The following is a 16,120-nucleotide window of genomic DNA, read 5'->3' on the forward strand; positions in this document are numbered from 1 at the left end:
AAACTGGGAACAGCTATCCCATGATGCCAAACCCTACAAAAATCAGTTAACCCTGGCAACATAAGTCACACAGTTTGGAGCATATTTCTCCTCAGGTGAGAAAAGGGCTAGACAGGCCAAACTGGGTATGAGTTCACTTTACACCATTGTTCTGTAGTGAAGAAAGGAGGAAGGAGATATAAAGCAGGGGCACAGCAGGACTGAAACTCAGAAAGGCTGAAAAAAGCCAGCCGTGAAGTTAAAAAAACCCACTTCTCAAATGATATTTTCTTCAGACCAGACTTTGAGAAAGTCCAGTGGAGACTGACATTCAAACTCTGCCTGTAGCTTGCTTAGTGAAATATTCAATATCTGCCCCATTATATTTCTGAGGGACTGAACAGGGTCACTAATTACAAATTGAGAAAGGACAGGAAAGAAAGAAACTCAAGGCAGATCTTAAAAAAAGAAAAAAAAAAAGAAAAAAACCCATCACCCTTCAATTATCCATTAAAATATTGTGTTTGTTAACAGCAAGACTATGTTGCTGTGAGCCAGACAAAGAATCAGTGAAAGAAGCCTTGAAAAAAAACACAAAAATACTTCTGTAGCTAAGTCATTATAGAGCAGAAAGGGTTAGCAAGCAATACTAAAGTCACTCTAATCTGCTTTTTGGAGGAGTAAGCACCTTATACTCTCAGATCTTTGTAGACACAAGCAGAAATGGCACATATAAACTTTTGCTACTTTCCTTCTTGTCTTAGGATGGTTAAAAATTTTAGTCATTAATTATACTTACTACAGTGCTGGTTTTGTCACAACTGATGTATCTACTGACAGCCTAAGGAAATCACAGACACATGTGCTAACATGTAAAAAAAAAAAACAAAAAAACTGAGTGCCACAGAGGACCAGATATCCCTGCTGTCAAGGTCAGTGAAGCCTGTGAGCATCATAGGGGTGAGACATTCAAAACTCCAGGGATCAAGATTAAAGATGATATTAGCAGAAGCAGCAGAGCATCTTGTTCTTCAGCAAGAGGTTTAATGCTTAAAATGCTGCCCTAGTAACTGATGCACAGCCCAAAAGCATCAGGTAAGACAGAACTAAAAGGTAAAGTGATAGGCAGGTAATGGACAGTATAGTAAACCAAGGAAATTAGAAATTATATTTCCCTTGCAATCATTTAACTACGCAAAGATATCTAGGGGTGCTAACTCCTAGTTCTCAACTTCTTGGCTAATTAATTTTTTCCCATTCTAAAAGCTTCATTTTAATTAGCTCCCAAGTTGAGCTGCTATGAAGAGGTTTTATTTTCATTGTCTTTTTTCTATATGTAAAAAACAATGACTTCAAAACTATGCACTCATTAAAAATAATTAGTGATTTTTGATACTGCTAAAATAGGCAAGTGACACAGGAAAAATAAGTTGTTGGAGTTTTGTCATAATTTAGTTGCTTAGTATCACAACAGAAAAAAAAAAAGAGACATATATATTGATATATCAGAAACCATCCAAGTAGATTAAGTCTTGAAGTCACGAGTGCTTAAAGAGAAACTCAAATTCTTTAGTCAGACAATGGATAGGTGCTTACAACGGCTGCCACAAAGCACTTTTCATAGTTGCCTTCATTACAGCTTTGAATCTTTCATTCCATAAACTACAGCACAAAGAGCCATGCGTAACACAGTTGATACCATAGCAAAATGTGAAAATAGCATAACTGTCAATTCATTCCTCACATTTACATAGCTGGTTTAGCCTCCAATTAGGATGTTCAGAGTTATAAGTATGTACAGAAGTAAACTTTTATATCAATTTGTGTCTGTAACAAATGCATCTGTTGACAAGATAGCAATTACCATGGATTAAAAATGAAGTCCATGAAATGTTATGTTACATATTTGAAGATTATGTAGCAGTTTTTTAAATTACTGATGCCTTTGATATAAGCCTTGCCTTGAAATATGAATGTTGTTACCAAAAATAGAAAATGAAACCAGGGAGACAGAAATTTCCATCTTTTTCTTTTATATCTCCTAACTAGAAAATTCTATTTTATTATTATTTTAACCAGGCGAAACACAAGAAGTATTTTTCTAAACTGGATCAAACCTTTTGCTCATTAAGAAATACCACAGTCTTTATTGAATTGAAGTGTATCTCATGTAAGGCAATTCATCAACCCAAATAAAGGTTTAATCAAATACAGGTTCAACTTAAAATTTACCAATGCCAGAGACATCAACGAATACGATGCCTTTGATTCTGGAGTTCAGTGACACTGTTCTAATTAACACAAATACATGCTTTAGTTATTTCTCTGTAATTCTCAGCTTTGTTGCTGTTTTCTAAAGAGAAGCATGATAGAACATCCCTATCAAAATATTCAGGTTATCACTTGATTCAATTCTACTTAAAGTCTACAGTTTTGCAACCAATTTACATTTAGCATTCATTTCTCATGCATGAGTTGACCCACTTACACATGCAGTAAATCCATGCCTTTGGGGATTTTTCTGGATGGTTTGCTTTATTTCCACCACACAACTCATTTTATTTTGTCAATACAGTGAGCAAGGTTACAGTCATCCTATCAAATTTATTTATTTAAATTAGAATCAGAAAGACTATATTACCCCCTGTGGAACTTCACTGAAAATTTTTTGAAACTTTGAGGCTACATAACTTTTGTAATCAACTAATTTCAGATGAAAACAGGGATACAGAAAAAATAGGTCACAGTTACAGCAACTTCTTCTGTAAACTTATAAAAGACTTCAGAAATCCTAAAAACATATAATCAACCACATTAATATATATCATATTTTACATGCTTAAAAAAACTAGACAAAAGAGATCTTTCTAAGTAAGCCTATAGAATAAAGTCAGATGGAATAAGATCATTTAAGAAGCAGCTATACAGGCATCACAGCAGCTTGCTTTGACTACCAGAGATACACTTTACCTAAAATATTTCCCCTTGCATCTCTTGAGGACAGTTTAGCTTCACATTTGAGAGGCTTCTTTGAGGTTACTTACCATCCTCACAGTGGGGCTGCTAAAAGGGAGCCTTCCCCACACAGAAATTGTCCCAAAGTCACATGTTATTCAAGTCCAAATAGACTTGTGTCTGACAGACAAGCACTTCCCTTTTATACAATTTGCTAATGTGGAGTTTCTCTCTCACGTTAGTAGCTCACCTGAATTTCAGTATACATTTGGGGTTAGTGTTTCAACGGACTTACCCCAAAGGTCTATCTGAATTCACACATCTCATGTTATTCTGGGCAGTATGGGATATAATAGCCACTATAAATCCTTATTTTTAATGCTAGCAGTTTTTCCAGATGCAGTTGCCTCTCTTGGGCAGTGGTTTGTTTTCCAGCTTCTCAATGACAAAATGCTTCTGTGAAGAGTTATGCACCTTTCCACCTCTCTTACAAAGGAAGCAGCCTCATAACAACATCACTCTTTCTCCCACTCTGGACCAGGTAGTTGACCTTCAGCAGGTGAAGAATGTCACCTTTTTAGGGATATCTGTTTTACTACCCCCATGGAATATGGCCTAATACAACAGTTACACACTGATGCAAACTGAACATCCAAATGCTCAGTAGACCTTTTACCATAGTCAAAGTTACCTAAATTATTCAATTCCACCTGTACTGACAGATTCACACATAATGATTGTTATGACTAGGTAAGATTCCAAAAAGTACCCTTCAACTTGGCATTTCAGGGTCTAAAAATAATGTTTCTTATCTCATGTTGGGAGCTATTGTCATGTGTACCACGAAGGATTTAGAAAGAGAGACCAAGAAAGAGAATCTGAAAAACTTATGGGGCCAGAAAAAGAAGTCAGTGCCACCCCTGATGAATCATGAACACATTGTCCTGGATTCCCAGCAATCTTTTCCAGCTTCTCAACAAACAGCTGTAAAATTCCCTAGCAAAGGCTCTGTGTCCCTCTACCTCTAATGGAAGGCTCACACAGAAGATAATGGTTTACTCTAGATGCTACTTACTGCATTAGCATAAGCACTTTAATCTCTGTGTTTTAGTTCTTCATCTAAATAAGGTCTGCACAAAAGGGGTTTCCAATACCTCCTCATTTCTTAGGCAACTCTGACAACAATGTAAATGAAAACCACTAAAGAAGTGAGAAAGAAGCTTTAGAAAAACTCCATGAAGAAGTTACAAGTTCCTTTTACAACATTTTATAGTGTGTGGAATATCATACCATACGGTAAATAAACAATAAATGAAAGAAAATATTAGAAAGCTGAACGTTTGGTGACTATTGTTCTACAGAGGGATCACAGCAGGAAGAAGTAACAAAGCACCATGCCGTTAAATAACTTCAGACTTTTTATTGAAACCGTAGGTAAAGAATTCATATACATAGGGATTAATTTAACACCGTCTTTTTCTAACTTTGCATAATGCTTTGATAATGATCAGTAAAGAAAGATCTTTTTTTTCTTTTTTAATTAGAATACACACTGAGGTTTCAAATGCATTCTCAAAGGTTTCAATTTTTAGCACAAGTTCTATCTAAAATATTACTTACATTTCCACAGATTCATCATTTCTTAAGCATGAGTTCAGTCATTTTCACAAAATCACAGAATATGCCAAGTTGCAAGGGACCCACAAGGATCATTGAGTCCAACCCTTAGCGCTGCACAGGACCACTCCCAAGAGTCACACTGCATGCCTGAGAGTATCGTCCAAATGCTTCTTGAACTCTGTCAGGATTGGTGCTGTGACCATTTCCCTGGGGAGCCTGTTCCAGTGCCCAACCACCCTCTGAGGGAAGAACATTTTTCTAATACCCAACCTAAACCTCCCCTAATGCAACTTCAGGCCATTCCCTCAGGTTCTGTCCCTGGTCACCAAAGAGAGGAGATCAGTGCCTACCCCTCCTCCTCCTCTCACAAGGAAGTGGTACAATGCAATGAGATCTCTCCTCAGTCTCCTCCAGGCTGAACAGATGAAGTGACCTCAGATGCTCCTCATATGGCTTCCCTTTAATTTCTGAAAGCTTACAAAATATGAAAGCTATATAAAAATCTGCAAATACTACTCGTGGTCATTGAAAAATAATGTGATTCTTTTGCTAAGTCATTTCTAAAGCATTTATTAGGACTCTACCTTTAAAGGTAGAATGATTTCTGCTTACTGAAAATGAGAAGTGAAAAAAACTTCAATACAGAAATATTCAAAAGTCAAAGGACCTGGGGCTTCTCAGAATTTCCATTTCTAGGTATCCATACAAAGCAAGCTTGGAAGATCAATCCACAAAAGGAACAAGGTTGGATGTGAATCTATGGATGTGTGTTCACTGCAAAGGAGAGCAGTAGGAGCTCCACCTTCTTGCACAGATGCCCTCATATTAACAATAGGAATTACATATTCGACCTCCTTGTTTCCAGACAGAAAAAAATGCTGTTGAAGGCAACTGATAGATGCTTAATCACGTGAGTTATATGCAGCATATTTGCAGTGCAGCTGTGTGGAATTAAGCCTACAGCATATCAAATAATGAATAGCTCTCAGAGTTGTAGTTCATGTTAAACTGTCAGAGGAATCAAGGGGAGCAGAAGGCAATCGGTACCATGGTGCATCCAGCCTAACCCATATGCCACGGACATGAAGCAATTCAGGCACTGGTCAGCAAGTGCTTTTCATCTATGTTAGTAGACACAATTGTCATACATGACTAAATGCTTATTTTTCAAGTAAAAAAACAACACCATAAAAGTCATGCTTAGGAATACAAGGACAGTCAAATAAAGAACGAATCACTTCAGAAGCAGTTAAAATCCCAGCGTTGCCCAGAACAGCATAAGCTCTTTTTGTATGCAATTTAACATGCTTACCCAGTCTCTTTGTTGATGGTTGGTTTGATGGGTGGTTGAAATGTAGACATTGATGTTTCTGTTATTTTTTCCTGTTCCCTATTCTTCTCCTTCTCTTCAATTCAATGGAGGAAAAAAAGCCATTGGAGACAAGTATCTGCAGGCTTTGCACTGTGAATCCTACAAATGAAGCCCTGGGCCATGTTAACATCTTCTCTTGCCAATTTTCTCTACAATCTGTTTTAGCAATTTAAGAGATCATTTTGTGTTTGAGCAAGTAAACAGGTTAAACAGCTCTGCCAATAGCTTCCAAATAGGGAGCCGTGGCTCATTGTCTGTTAGGGACAGTTTCTAATTTCAGATGTGCAGATGTGCACAACTGCAGTAGCAATATGCTTTGTGTTCTGTTTTAGTTGCTACTGAAGACATATTTTTATTACATTTGAGGTAGTATCCAATTCCTCATCATTTGTGCCTTTATCCAGATAACAGGTGTTTAGTTGATTCAAATTATGAGGGAAATCCTGCCCTCTGCTGCATCCCTGAAGCTGTATAATTTTAACTGGCGGTAGAATGTGACCCTTGATACTGAAAAGAAAAAAAAAAAACACCATGCACCATATTTCATTAAAGACATTGAAAGACAATTAATAAATAGCTTTTCTCACTAAAATCCACATTAAACACTTTCAAAAATGCTTCAAGATTTTCATGCTCTCTCTCTGCAGCCAGTATAGGCTTCACTAATTTCAGCGAGGAGTTTAAGTCCCGATACAAGGGGGAGACACTCTCTTACCCCACAGGGGGGTGATTCAGTGACCTTCCCTTCACTAAACTCTACTGTCCTTCCAAACTTCTTCACCAAAGTAGAGTATCTTGGAAACGTGCTTTTTAAAGCAGATTTAATCTGTTTTCTTATTTTCCTTCTTTGCATTATCATACATTTCATTTCATATACAATCCAAACTTACTGGAAAAATGAGTCACATATAAATAAATGAATTGTATTACTTCATTTTGCTAGTTCTCAAAGGCAAGAAGGGCACAGATGTGCCGTGCTTCTTGCTCCTACATGGCTTAATTTCATAGCAGCATTAATATGGAAGTGAGAAATGCCTTTACATGGGCTCTCAAAGCAACCAGGGTAACCACTGTGAAAGCTTCCATGCATCCTTCGAGCCATACAACCAAGGCAGCAACCTCTACTATCCAAGCACTGGCCTAATCTTAATGAAAGCTTCTCACTCCAATTTGTACGGACACCTGTTTTCTTTTATACTTTGTAGACATTTACCAGGAACAGATTTAAGAAAGAGCAGCTTATTTCACATAGGATAAAACATGCTTCAACTCATATAGCTAGACATAAAAGTGCAGTGGCAGTAAGCTGCAGTTCATTGCTGCAAACCACTGAAAGTGTTCCATTTCCCTAAAAAAAATATTATTACATTGAGTTCCTACTTCCTCATTTAGCCAGTGTCATGACAAATCAATAATCTTTTGCCATCATCTTTAATTATTCTGTTCTTTTTGCCACCTTAATTTTTTCCTTGCAAAACCAGAGTGCAGTTAGCTTATTTGCAAAATCACCTATAAAAATACATGGTATGTTTTTCATTTTGAGAATATTCACATTCATATTGAAAATCCTCTCAAAGTTCAAGACAAACAAAAACCACTGCAAGGTCCTTTAACAAAATTTACACATTTCTCTATGTGAACAGTATATGTTTTTTGTAGTGACTACATATTCTATGCTAAAAGCATGTTGTACATCAGCAGAACTGGGCTTTTAATGACAAAAAAACCCATGAGATACTGGCATACAATTTATTCTTTTCTACGAAACTGCATTCTGGTCCTAATACTTCCATTGTGACATAAAATTAATTCCATAACTTCGGTCTAAGTCTTCAGAAGCAGGGTTGCTGGTGGCAAAATAGCAACCAAAATCCAACACCCTCTGCCAACCCACTCTCCTTCCACTCCTCCTATGATTTTTTTTCCTCACAAGGTTTATATTCATAGCATAAGAAATTCTTTAAAAAGTCAGAGAGCACTGTGCTAATATTAATGTATGATGTCAAACTTAATATCAGGACAAAAAAGACAATATTTTAAAAGTATTTATGCTAATTATCATCTATTACCATTAGTTTTATTTTTTTATTTATCTTTATCAAGAATATCTACACATTTAACTGTGTTCACTTACCCCTTCAATGAAGTTGTTACAATTTTGGTTCAAATAGGCTCTTTGAGAAGTATCTAATACTTCAAGGTGAAATCAAAACAAAACTGAAAATTGAATAGATATGTTAGTATTCTTCCATTTTTCTATATATGAAAAGTAAAATTAATCTAAAATTATTAAAGTGCTTACCTTTCAGCGTCTTGAAACCTTAATTAGATCCTTAGTCGATGGCATATACTGCTTATCTGATAAATACAGAAACTACTCTGTGTGGAATGCATTTCCATAATACAGCAGTTTTCTAATTAGATTCAAGTTGTGGCCTATGCAGAATTATTTTTCTAGGATATAATGCTATAAATGAATTCATTATTTAAGCATAAGCAGAAATGAAATGCAACTTCTTTTATCATGCACATTTTAAAATTCCATTTTACACATCAAGATTAATTCTTTATAATAGACTTCCTTACTTGGAATCTGTCAGCTGCATACATAGAGAAGAGAAAACAACTCTGTATTGTTAAGATTGGATAGAACATATCTAGATTGTTAAGACTGGGTGGTTAAAAATGAAGAGACAGGAGTGGTACATGCAATCACCAAGGAAAAAAACTGAAATAAAACCATTTTTCACATTTAAAAAAGCTATTTCTGAGACTGAAAAGTCAGATAGGTATCTTTGGTTCAGGAACCGGACAGTATCCTAAGTTGTGCTAGAAGAGAAACCCCCTTGGTCCATTGAAACATAGAGATAAGAAGAAAGCTCTTTCCCATGTCACAAAAACCAAAACTTGTTTGTTTTATCATCTCCGTTTCCCACAACAGAAAACCCAATACTCTTTGAACAAGAGAGAGATAAAGAGCATGCAAGTGAGCTGTGTCATACTGTTCTGTAGTCTGATGTTGAGGGTACTGGGCTTGGGATATCTAATTAAATTTCTTGGCATGCCAGTATCCAAAACTGAGCACCACAGGCCTGCTGCAGGGTACTCGTCTCAGCTTCTCCTAACAGAGCAGACCCGTGTGAGGGATTAAGTATTCATCAGAGCATTGCTCGTTTCATCTCCTTGATGCATTCCAGAGCCACCCCATGCAAAAGAATCACTCTTGCTTTAGAAAGCTATATAGGTCACGAGAGGACCTCATTTAAGTTCCTGGTCTGAATAAAAAATACAGCTGATTAAAACCAGGGACTTGCTGAAGTTTCCCAGATCCCAAACGGAAGTATTAATGGTCATGCTTTTTGCCACTCTGAAGAATACATCTTCTTCCCCTCTTACAAACCAGTAATTTCAGTTAACTCAGCGTGAACATAAGAGATGAGCTTTTGTTCTCATCTTATCTATGCACAGGAGCATTTGCTCACCTCTTAAACTAACTGTCCTCCCCGTTGACCAAGGCTCCAGGAAATAAGCCCAAACTTTTCACCTCTAAGAGCAGCTGTGGACATCAAAATCTTAACTAGTCAATGCTTTGGCAAGAATGGTACATCTCCATTGCTGTGAAAAACTAGTATATTTCATTGATTTTTTTTTTCCAATAATATATCAACCTGAACAAAGTTTTTTCTTTCAAGTACATAAATCCCATCATTTTCTTCTGATTATACTTACATTGGGTGTTTCTGATGCCATGCTGTTATTTTATTACCACAGAGAATGATTAAAAAACATTTTCCCAAAATAATCCATGGGGACAAGTTCTTGTAGCAGAAGAATGATCAGGAGGAAAGCCAAGACAAGCCAATAGTATTGATTCTGTATCATTTCTAGCTCACACTAGTTCTTACCTATTTTATATATATCATAACTTGCACTACATATCACCCAATATTCCTTCATGCAGTGAGTTAAACATGTTATGAAGGAATACAATACCAACAAATAACTTTCCTAGTAAAAGTTATTCAATAAGTCAGTAAAAAAATAATTAAAAAAGAAAATAGTAAGTCAGAAAAGGTCCCATTTTTTAAAATCTGATTCCTGTAAGCTAATGAAACACATTAAGTTTTGCTATTTGCCATTTCTTTCTCATCTTGCAGAACATTGTCTTGCATGTATTTTCTTTTAAAACTCAGCATCAAAATTTTATCTGCTTTTAGAAAACTCCATCTTGCCAGTTATGCTATTTTTTTCAGTTTTACAGCCCCTGCTAAAAAAGAGACAGAACTGTATAACTTACATAATTTATATAGTTTATATGTAAATTAAAAGTTACAAAAGTATTCTTACTCACTGTCAAATCTATCAGAAAAGGAAAAAGTGTCAAATCATTTTAATAAAGAAAATACTTTGAGCATACTCGCTGAAAGCTGGAGAGGTGAACACACGTTTCCAATGTGCTGTACAAGTCCATGGTATACAGTTACACACACTTCAAAATCAGACATACACAAATTTATCACCAAAATCATATTCTTCACTCACACAGGCTTCATCAGAAACACCAACAAACATACTTAAACACACTAGTTCTCCATCTACAATCACTTGAGGTAGCAGTCACATACATTACTGATTTGTTCCTGTGTCCTTTTCAGTCTTTGTAACTCAGGCGTATCAGTCACAATACTGAACCCTCTTCCTTTGCTTTCTTCAAAGTCTCTTTTGTATTTTACCTACAGAATAGAAAATACAGAAGAACAGGGTTGTTTTCATTTTCCATAATTTGCCCCTAGCAATCTAGCAATTCTTTTTTACTGTAAATAAAGGACTTGTAAGAGGCTTTCAGCTTTTAAAGGAGAAGCCTGATTTCATCCACTAACAGAGATAGGCAGCAACTGGACAAAACTCCCCAGTGCCTGAGCAACTGCCTCCTCTGGGGGTGCCACGAGCTCACCTCCACGCATACTGCAGCTGAGGAAAGATCAGTCTGTGGTCATTTCATTCTCAGAGCAGTTACCACAGAACTATAGACGCCCGCACAGCATCAAGCAAGCACCTATACTCGCACAAAAAAATAGCTATAACTAAATTTGGAGGTCTTCTAATACACAGCTTCCCATTTCACCCTCTTTTCATGATTATTCTACCAGTCTCTTTCCCTGTTGAAACATAAATTACACATAAAAAAATACTGCATGAAAAGAGTATTCAGAATATGATGAAGTCAAACGCTGGTAAGTAAGAGAATGGTTGCCTGTATAAGCTTAATTTTTCCCTCTTGCACATATGCATTCAGATATTGTCTTTAATCAGGTACTCATCCATTGACATAACCTTTGACAAGGCCCCCTGCTTTATTCTCTACACAGCAGAGATGATTCCATATGCAGTTGTATCATTTTTTTGGACCAGACTATACAAATCCTACCATCAAGGCAGGAATATTACTTTTATCAGGATCTTTTATACAGCTCTCATCACATTAATCAATCTTCATAATGCACCCTGGAAAGTGGGAATAGCAATATCCATGCTTCTAGGGCAATGTGCAAACTGAGGTGAAATGAGTTTAATTTCCAAAACCACACAAGGGTCTCAGGGTGTTCACTCTCAGATTCCTAACAGTTGAATATGTTCAAATTATGGACTTTGAGTTACAAATACCCAGTACTTCTGCAAAATCAGTCTTGGGGATCTCAGTTTCAACATAAAGAAACAAGATATATTAAGTCACTACTGAGTAACAGACAAAACTCTGCAGAGTCAGGACCCATCTCTCCCCGGATGGATTCATCTATCTTACCCATATAAACTTCCTTTTATTTCCTGTGTCTCCTGCTTTATTCACTACACACATCCAGATTTTGCAGCACCTGGGAGAGCACTAGTGCAAAGCAGGATTCTCCTTCACAAAACTGATAAGCAGAAAACATTCAGCACATGTACCAAGTTCAAGGTTGGCTTAGGTTTATTTTACAAGCAAGTACCTAATGTTATGACGGTCATGCACAGGAAGAAATACCTCTAGATCATGAACGTTAAGTTTCAGAAGGCTATAGAATAGAGTTTGTCCTCCCCATCCTAAATCTCAATGAGGATTTTAATAACTTTTGCTTTTTCTTTAAATGGCATTTTAGCATATATCATTGTATGTCGCTCACACGTAAGCCCATCACACAAATCCTTGAGACACTGCAGTATGTGACCTGATCAACGAACCATTTTTCCTGTGTTCTACATTTAGAGGCAGCTGTAGGTTTCACACAAGTATAATCTTTTCACACCACCCTGAGGCAAAGGAAACAGCACTGCCACTGGGGTTTTTGAGAAAACCATGGTTGGCTGGCCCATGCCTTTCTGTTCATCTCCCCCAGGTTCAACTCCTCTGCACCTTTCCTTCCATTTGACCACTGTATTCAGGTATCACTTTGTCTCCTAAATTTCTAAACTACACTGGTCCGTCCCTCCTTGGCTTCTTGCTAAATCCCTTTATCCAAGGCACTCCAATTTTCATTGCCTATTATCTCCCTTCTATCAAATGACTCTCCATCTTCCCACTGACCCTCAGAGGATTCCTTAAACATATTATTCCAGGACTGCTGCTAAGAAAGAGGTCTTGGAAGTATCTGTAAACTTTCTTTATTTGAAGTCATACAAAACTTTATCAAAATTGGACAGACTTCCATGGCCAAGGACACATACCTAACAAAAAAGACTTCCATTTCAGCAAGCTTCAGCTCCTCAGCCCTAAACGCCAAGAAAACTGAACTGTTAAACAACTTTAAAAAAAAAAAAAATTAACCCCACTTGTTAATAATTCCAAGGGAACAAAAGTTTATCCTAGTCTCAGCCTTGGGAACTGCTAAGTATTTTGCATAAAAATACCACATTTGACCTGAAGCAGGCAGCTGACATGGAAATGTTCAGTCTTACTGTTTAAAGTTTACCAGAATTATGAGCAAGTGAACACATCTTACAATGAGAAATGGGTTTAGCCCTGCCTACAAGAGAGATTACCTATTCTTAGAAAGAGTATTTCCTGCTATTAATTCCAAATGTTCTAGCCATTAACTTCAAATGACCTTTATTCATCTTACAGAGGAACAGAAGAAGAAGAAAGGGAGGGAACTAGATAGTTTTAACTTAATATTATTTTAATCCTTCAGTCAGATAAAAAGGGCTTCTACTCTCTATTAATAAATCACTTGACAAGAGTAAGGTTAACTATAGTTCTCAGAGCAGCTACTCTGAAACAATAAAAAAATTATTTAAAACATTAGTAGAGTTAATATATGCATTATTGGATTTTGCTATCTAACTTCAAAACGTAGTTTTGAGTTATAAAAATCATAAAGAAACATAATAAATCATGAAGACCACCACTCTTTGAAATGTAGCCCACTAAAACTACTAATTAGCATAAGTTCAAAAGACAAAACACCTCAGTTTCCACAAAATGTGAAATAATAAAGATGTCATCAGTCATTTAGAACTTGGATCTAAGCACAACTCTTATTTAGTATCAAGAATTAATATGAATGAGGAGGGGACAAAACAACTGCTGATTGACTCCCAATTTCAGATAATTTAAAAGTTCAAGTTTTGCTTGACCAGAAAACTTTTAGTAACTACAAAATCTGGGATTAAAATCCAAATTAATTGCTTTAAACAAATTTACAGTAGAAAAGAATATTCTGTACAGGAGCTGTAAAAATCACTATAACAATTGACTTAATCACATACTGGGTCTGTCTAGAGTTAAATTTCCTCCTAGCAGCCCATATAGTGCTATGCTTTGAATTTGTATCTAGAACAGTGCTTTGGCTATTGCTGAGCAGTGCTCACAGGGAGTCATCCCTAACCTCACCCAAAGACCAGTAGGCTCAGTGTGGGTGAGGGACTGGGAGCTGACACAGCCAGGACAGCTGACTCAAACTGACCAAAGGGGTATCACATATCATAAAACACCATGCTCAACAGCAAAAGCAAAGGGGGAGAGCAGACTTCAGTGATTAAGGCTTTTGTACCAGGGTCCTACTTCCCAGGAAGTGGCTGGACATTGCCTGCTGATGGGAAGCAGAGAATAAATTTTGCTTTTGCTTTGCTTCTGAGGGCAGCCCTTGTATTTTTTAAAAAAAAAAAAAAAAACCACAAGAAGGTTTTTATTGTATTTTCTCCCTCTGTCTTGCTGAGGAAAGGGAATAAGAGAGCAGCTTGGTGGGCATCTGGCGGCCAGCCAAGATCAACCCAAACGGGAACCCTTGAAATTTAGTTTTGAAATGGAAATGTCAATAACCCCTAATGACTGAATCATAAATGCAGTCATTTCCTACAAATATGATTTTCAGCAACTCCTCACCAAAATCCCAGCCAGTGGTTCATAATGCTTCCCTCTTGGCTCCAAAATTGAATGCAGTCTCACAAATGCAGAGCACCCTCAGTGGTGACTACCCTGAAAAATTGATCCTTTGAGAGACAATGTGTGGCATAAACATTAGAAATAAAACTGTAATAAATCACCATAAATGAAACAGTTTTAAGAGAAAATACTTCATGAGAAGTAATTCTGCACAAACCCACAGTGAAAGGAGTAAGTGATCCAACAGATCTTTAACAAATCAAACTTCTCATATTTGTGACATCAGCAAGAGATGTCACATCTCATGACATCTCATTTAGAGACTCAAAGACAGGATTGTGTAAATCCATTCATGAGGTCAGCATGAAGAAGCCAGAAGGTCCATCTTACACCGAAGGACAGAGGGTCTATCCTACTCGGTACATAAAATATTATGCTGAGAAAATGCTGCTTATTTTTTTCAGAGGTACACTTGGTACTTGGCAGTAAAGCCACCTATTAGCAAAACAAGATTAATTTTTCCTGGGAAAAATACTCTGAAAATATAAATGGACCCTAAAAGATTGATTATACTCTTGGGGTTTTTGGTACCTACCCTTAGTCCAGACTGATTTGCAATACCAGAAGTACATTTTAGTTGAACAAACAACACAGGAGTCCAAAAACACCAAACAAAAAAGCAGAGTAAGAATACAACATGGTGGATCCTCATACTCTTATCCATCCCATCCCTATCAGAAAGTTACTCAGCTACTACAAAGCAAACATTAAATCACCAAAAGCTAAGGCAGTGTTAAAGCTAGTTTCCTGTACAGTCCCTTCTCCACTTCCCTGTACAGACCAGGTAGCTGTGTAGTTAAATCTCCTTTCTTATTCTGACACACTGCATAGCCCCACAGATTGGCATCATCATGCCTCACATCCAGCAAGGAAGGAATAAGCACGGTAGAATGGGAGAATAGGACCCCTCACACCCACATTTGCCCAGAGAGGAATCTTCATAGACCTACAGTCTTTACCACACCCTGAATATTTATGAATTTGTTTCAGTATGTTATGTTTGAGGCTTGCCCAAAGCCATCTGCTCCTTCTGTGCCCAGCACACACAACTACCTCCCAAAGGTCACCATCTGCTAATACACTGGTTTTCACAGACTGGCAAGAAATCCTCTCCCACAGTAAAGGTCCTAGAGGCACATCTTGGCAAAGATGCCTTTGTTTGGTTCTGCTTATTTCATAGAGCACATAGGCTGCTGATTTTGCCTTGATTTATCTTACTTCTTACAAAATTAATGGCAATACATAGAAAAAACTTACTCTGTAAGTTAAGTTTTTATGAACATGGTTGAAACAAATGTCCACAGATAAATCAAATGTAAAGAACAATTCTAGACTAAACTCAGTAAGACTTCTTTTTATTTGACCAATCTCTCTTATAAAGGATCCTAAACACTCTCTTATTTTACAAAGGTAGGTTTCAGTCTTCATGGTATAGTTTATCTCTTTGTATCCTAACACTGCCCATAGCTCAACATCCCATTAATTTCCTGCTTGTATTAGAGGCACATTTAAGTCCCATCTAAGACCCAACAACAGTTCCATTTAAGACTTAATCTGCCCAAGCATTGCTTCTCCTAATGGCAGTAAAACATGGTCTTCCCACTGTCACTCCACTAGAACTATTGCCCACAGTAAATTTAAACAGTTGTCTGGAATGCAGAAACTGAGAGCAGCCCATAGGGCAGACTAAACTGTGCTCAAAACTTTTATATGAACTGGAAGCTATAGGCTGGACATTCCTTAGGGAAATCAAGGAGCTATGAACTCCTAAAAGG

At 37.0% G+C, this 16,120-nt stretch overlaps 1 protein-coding gene and 1 long non-coding RNA gene across 2 annotated transcripts in view; both read right to left on the reverse strand.

The window, feature by feature from the left end:
* NEBL (nebulette) overlaps positions 1–16,120 on the reverse strand; it is a 249,860-nt gene that overhangs the window by 128,632 nt on the left and 105,108 nt on the right. Inside the window, exon 4 of the mRNA XM_018075678.2 lies at positions 10,552–10,659. Coding sequence (XP_017931167.1) covers positions 10,552–10,659 — 108 coding nt within the window. The remainder of the gene's footprint in view (positions 1–10,551; positions 10,660–16,120) is intronic.
* On the reverse strand, positions 4,902–9,281 carry LOC108642195. Its single transcript, XR_001921013.2, has 3 exons — positions 8,061–9,281; positions 5,867–6,433; positions 4,902–5,028 (listed from the first exon to the last, which is right to left on the reverse strand). It is a non-coding gene; the product is annotated as an uncharacterized LOC108642195 (long non-coding RNA).

The sequence above is a fragment of the Manacus vitellinus genome, unplaced genomic scaffold (genome assembly GCF_001715985.3).
Source record: "Manacus vitellinus isolate BGI_N305 unplaced genomic scaffold, ASM171598v3 scaffold_3_pilon, whole genome shotgun sequence".
Classification (NCBI taxonomy): Eukaryota; Metazoa; Chordata; class Aves; order Passeriformes; family Pipridae; genus Manacus; species Manacus vitellinus.